The sequence below is a fragment of the Eimeria necatrix genome, genomic scaffold, assembly GCF_000499385.1.
Source record: "Eimeria necatrix Houghton genomic scaffold, Enh_scaff491, whole genome shotgun sequence".
NCBI lineage: Eukaryota > Apicomplexa > Conoidasida > Eucoccidiorida > Eimeriidae > Eimeria > Eimeria necatrix.
Genome location: NW_013654371.1, coordinates 7,501 through 12,500, shown reverse-complemented (window position 1 = coordinate 12,500; position 5,000 = coordinate 7,501). Strand labels below are relative to the sequence as shown.

At 59.2% G+C, this 5,000-nt stretch overlaps 1 protein-coding gene across 1 annotated transcript in view; it reads right to left on the bottom strand.

Moving 5' to 3' along the window:
• ENH_00058050 (protein disulfide-isomerase, putative) overlaps positions 1-2,503 on the bottom strand; it is a gene marked incomplete at both ends in the record, with an annotated part of 5,554 nt that extends 3,051 nt beyond the window's left edge. The window contains 2 exons of the mRNA XM_013581789.1: positions 314-648; positions 1,045-2,503. Coding sequence (XP_013437243.1) covers positions 314-648; positions 1,045-2,503 — 1,794 coding nt within the window. The remainder of the gene's footprint in view (positions 1-313; positions 649-1,044) is intronic.
• Between the last annotated feature and the right edge of the window lie 2,497 nt (positions 2,504-5,000).

The window sequence follows — 5,000 nt, the reverse complement described above, 5'->3', positions numbered from 1 at the left end:
AGCTGAAGGCGCAAAAAAGAGCAGCAGCAAACGGAGAGAAGCAAAGGAGATATTTGAAATAAAATAATAAAAGGGAAGAGATGTAGAAGGGCATTAAAGCAAAATATAAAAGAAATTAAAAAGAAATTAAAAAGAAATTAGAATTAAAAAGAAATTAAAAGGAACTTAAGAGGAAATTAAAAAGAAATTAAAAAGAAATTAAAAAGAAATTAAAAGAAGGCAAAAGGAAATTAAAAGAGATAAATGATAATGAATAAAGACTCAGACACAAAAGAGACAAAGGTGCTGCTGCTACCTCAGTTGCTGCTGCTACCTGAGTTGCTGCTGCTGTCTGTGCTGCTGCTGCTACCCTAGTTGCTGCTGCTGCCTGTGCTGCTGCTGCTACCCTAGTTGCTGCTGCTGCCTGCGTTGCTGCCGCTACTTGGTTTGCAGCTGCGACCAAAGTGGCTGCTGCTGCTGTGCTGCTGCTGCTGCTACCTGGTTTGCTGCTGCTGCCGGAGTTGCTGCTGAGGGAGACTGCAACAACAAGCTGATTGCCTTCTTTGCTGTTGCTCATGAATTGCTGCAGCTGCTCAACACTTTCCAGCAGCTCATCTCGGCCCAGGCTGTGGTTTAGCCAGGCCAGGATTTGCGTCCGCCGGCGGCCCCCTGCAGCAGCAGCAGCAGCAGCAGCAGCAGCAGCAGCAGCAGCAGCAGCGGCGGCAGCAGCATGGGCAGAGGAGCTTAGTTGAAGACGCAGCCGCTGCAGCAGCAGCACAACCGCACAGGAACCCAGACGCGCCCACAGCACCAGCACAAGCAGCAGAAGCAGCAGAGTCTGCAGCAGCAGCAGCAGCAGCAGCAGCAGCAGCAGTAGCAGTAGCAGCAGCGACAGGAGCACGAGCAGTGGCAAGAACAGCAGGAGCAGCAACAAAAGCAGGAGCAGCAGCAGGAGCAGCAGGAGGAGGAGCAGGAGCAGGAGCAGCAGCAGCACGAGCAGCAGCAGAAGCAGGGGCACGAGCAGCAGCAGCAGCAGCAGCAGCAGCAGCAGCAGCAGCAGCAGACCTGTGTACTGCCGGGCCTTGCCATCTACGTATAGTTTTATAATAGGGTACTCCAGCACATGTTCAGCCTTTTGGGTCTCTGGGTTTTCATCGCAGTCAATCTTAGCCAGAATAATCGAGTCTGAGGGGCCCCAGGGGCCCCCCTGGGGGCCCCCCAGGGGGCCCCCCAGCACTTCCCAGCCAGTACCCTCTGGGTCTTCGGGGGCCCCCCAGGCCCCCTGGGGGCCCCCAGGGGCCCCCCAGGCTGCAGCCCCCTGAAGGCCCCCGGGGGCCCCCCCCGGGGGGGCCCCCAAGGGCAGGGGCCCCCCCGGGGGGCCCCCAGGGGGGCCCCCCGGGGGGCCCCCGGGGGGGCCCCCGGGGGGGCCCCCAGGGGGGCCCCCAGAGGGGCCCCCTGCTGCAGCAGAACGCGCATGCATTAGCCTGGCTACAGCGTCGAACTCGGGAAGTGCTGCTCTTGACCAGTGGCACCAGGGGACATAAAATAAGACTAAGACAAAAGGCTCTGCAGCAATGAAAGCAGCAAAAGTTTCATCTGTTAAGACCACTGCGCCTTCCCCGCTGCTGTCTCCCGCTGCTGCTGCTGCTGCTGCTGCTGCTGCTGCTGCTGCTGCTGCTGCTGCTGCGGGGGGGGCGGCGGCGGGCGCGGGGGCTCCAGAGGCGCTGCCAGGGGGCGGCAATACGCTAGCAACCGCCCCACCCTGCTGCTGCTGCTGCTGCTGCGGCTGCTGCTGCTGCGGCTGCTGCTGCTGCTGCTGCGGCTGCGAGTGGCGAAGCTGCTGCTGTGGTGCTGGGAACTGCTGCTGCTGCTGCTGCTGCTGATAGACTAAGGGTAGCGGCTGCGGCGAAGGAGGCTGCTGCTGGCGTAGCTGCTGCTGCTGCTGCGGCGGCCGGGGTGGCTGCTGCTGTTGCTGCTGCTGCTGCTGCGGCATTTGAGGCTCTTGTCCTTGCTGGTGACGCAGCTGCTGCTGAGGTGCGGGCTGCGGCTGATTCAGCTGCTGCTGCTGCTGCTGCTGCTGCTGCTGCTCCAGCGGCAGCGGCGGCAGCGGTGTCTGATAGCGGAGTTGCTTCTGTTGCTGCTGCGGCTGCAGCTGTGGCTGCAGCTGCGGCTGCTGCTGCTGGGCCAGAGCGGGTTGCAGCAGTGGCTGTGCTTGCTGCTGCTGCTGCTGCTGCTGCGTTGCTGCTGCTCGCAGCTGTGGGGTTGCTGCCTGCTGCAGCGGAGCAGCAGCAGACACGGGAGCAGGGCTAGGGGAGCTGCTGCCTGCTCGGAGGCCCCCCCTTTGTGTGGGGCCCCCAGGGGCCCCTGCGGGACTCTCTGGGGCCCCCAGGGGGCCCCCAGCCTGAGTCATGGGGGCCCCCCCGGGGGGCCCCCCAATGCCTGTCTGCACTGCTGCTGCAGCACTCAGGGGGGCCCCCAGCTCTGGGGGCCCCCGGGGGGCCTCTGATCTTAAGCTGGGGTTCATGAGGGGGGTCTGCTGCAGAGGGTACTGGCTGTTTTGCTGCTGCTGCGCAGCGGCTTGTGGGGGGCCCCCTCGGGGGGCCCCCAGGGGGGCCCCTGGGGCGGCCCCCTTAAAGGCACTTGGAGGGGCCCCTAGGGGGGCCCCTGAGGGGGCCCCTGAGGGGGCCCCTGAGGGGGCCCCTGGGGGAAGAGCCTCAGGTACCCCTTCAGACCTTCTTAGCTGCCCAAGGACTCCAGAAGGGGCAAGTGTGAGCAGCAGCAGCAGCAGCAGCAGCAGCAGCAGCAGCAGCAGGTTGGAGAGAGGGCCCCCGGGGTGGGTGGGTTTAAGGAGTTTAGGGCGCTTCATCTTATGGAGCTCTTCGGCTCTGCAGGGATGTAGCTAGCTAGCTAGCTAGCTAGCTGCTGGCAGGGGCTCTGGGTCTGCTGCTGCTTCGCCGCTGCTGCTGCTGCTGGTGTTGCTGCGACAGCAGCGGCAGCAGCCGCTGCTGCTGCTGCTGCGGGCCTTCGAGAGCTCTCGAGGCCTCCTGAGGCCCCGCTGCTGCTGTTGTCGCTGCAGCAGCAGCAGCGGCGAGCTGGGGTGTACGTACACCGCAGCTGACCGGCAACCCCCAGCGCCTGCGGAGGCAGATAGGCTGCTGCGGAGGCGGTTTTTCGCGGCGACTTTGAATTATTTGAACTATTTTGAATTAAATATAATAAAATTGAGTAAAAGTGAATAAAATTGGGGGAAATTAGGGGGCAAACAGGCGCGGCTCCGCTGTGGGGTGTCGCTCGCGCCTGTCCGTGGCGGTTCGGCCAGCGGGCAGACTGGGCAAAAAAAAGCGGAAAAGGAGAAAAGAAAAGCAATTTGCTCCAATTAAAAACCCTTTAGGGTTTTATTAGGGTTTATTTAGGGTTTTTAGGGTTTATTGGGGGCCTTCGGGGCGTTTTAACTCCTCAGGGGGCCTCAAAATGGCCCAATAGAAACTGCGGCGGCGCCAGCAGCTGTGCGCGGCCTGAGGTGTCCATACACCTGAGCTGCTGCTGCCTTCTGCTGCTTTCTATAATCCAAAAGTCATTTATTTCTTTTATTTTCACTTTTTGCTGCTTCTCTCCGAGTTCCAGGGGCTGCTCGCCAGCTGCGAGCAGCCCAGGTGACCCTGGGGCCACCGCGTCACCACTATATCCCGCCGCAAACCCTAAACCCTAAACCCTAAACCCTAAACCCTAGCTCGAGGCCCTGGGGCCCCTCAGGGGGCCCCCGTCGCCCTACTTTAAGGAACTCTTCCAGAAAAAAGCAACAGACAAAAAGATAGAAAGAAGCAGCTTCAAAACCCCACAGCAGCAGCAGCAAGACATCTCCAAATCTCTAAGACACACACAGATATTAGTAGCTGCTGCTGCCCCACGTGCTGCAGCAGCAGCAGCAGCAGCAGCAGCAGCAGCAGCACAATTGGCTGGGGGCCCCCTTAGAGGCCCAGGCTTTTAGACAATGGGGGCCCCTCTTCCTTCCTACACAAAGAGGCCCTTTTGAAGGATTCAATAAACAGGACTGCATGCAGCTTTAGGGTTTCTAGGGTTTAGGGTTTCTAGGGTTTAGGGTTTCTAGGGTTTAGGGTTTCTAGGGTTTAGGGTTTCTAGGGTTTAGGGTTTCTAGGGTTTAGCGTGTCTAGGGTTAGCGTGTCTAGTGTTTAGCGTATCTAGGGTTTCGCGTGTTTCGGGTTTAGCGTGTCTAGGGCTTAGGGTTTCTAGGGTTTAGGGTTTCTAGGGTTTAAGACTTCTAGGGTTTAGGGTTTCGGGATTTTGGGGTTTAGAGGTTCTAGGCTCTAGTCTTACCAGTGTTTAGGGTCTTCAAGGGCCTTGCGTCTAAAGAGTACGAATTTTTAGGGTTTAGGGTTTCTAGGGTTTAGGGTTTTTAGGGTTTAGGGTTCCTAGGGAGGGAGTCTGGGGGATACAGAGTTTTAGGGTTTAGGGTTTTGAGACTTCATTTATTTGCTCTGTCTGTCTCCATCTCGCTACGTTATTACATCATTGGGGCCTCGCTTCTAAACCCTAAACCCTAAACCCTAAACCCTAGCATTTTCTGTACCAATTAGCAGCAAAAGAGCACTCTTGAGCCCTCAAGTCAACTGGCCTTAAACTCTAAGAAAGCAGCAGAGTCACTAGGGGCCCCTTGGGGGCCCCTGGGGCCCCTTGGGGGCCCCTGGGGCCCCTTGGGGGCCCCTAGGGGCCCTTGGGGGCCTCTGGGGGCCCTTGGGGGCCCCTGGGGGCCTCTGCGGTCCCCTGTGGGGACCCCCGGTGGGCCCCGTGGGGGCCCCCTGGGGGGCCCCCTGGGGGCCCCTGGGGGGCCCCTGGTGTGGCCCTGTGGGGCCTTCCAGTGGGGTTCCCTATATTCGAAACTCTAAGGCTTAAAGCCTAAACCCTAAACCCTAAACCCTAAACCCTCAAACCCTTAACCCTAAACCCTAAACAATGCAAAAGCATTAAAGCAGCTACAGGTAAATAGGCGCTCTCTAGCTGCA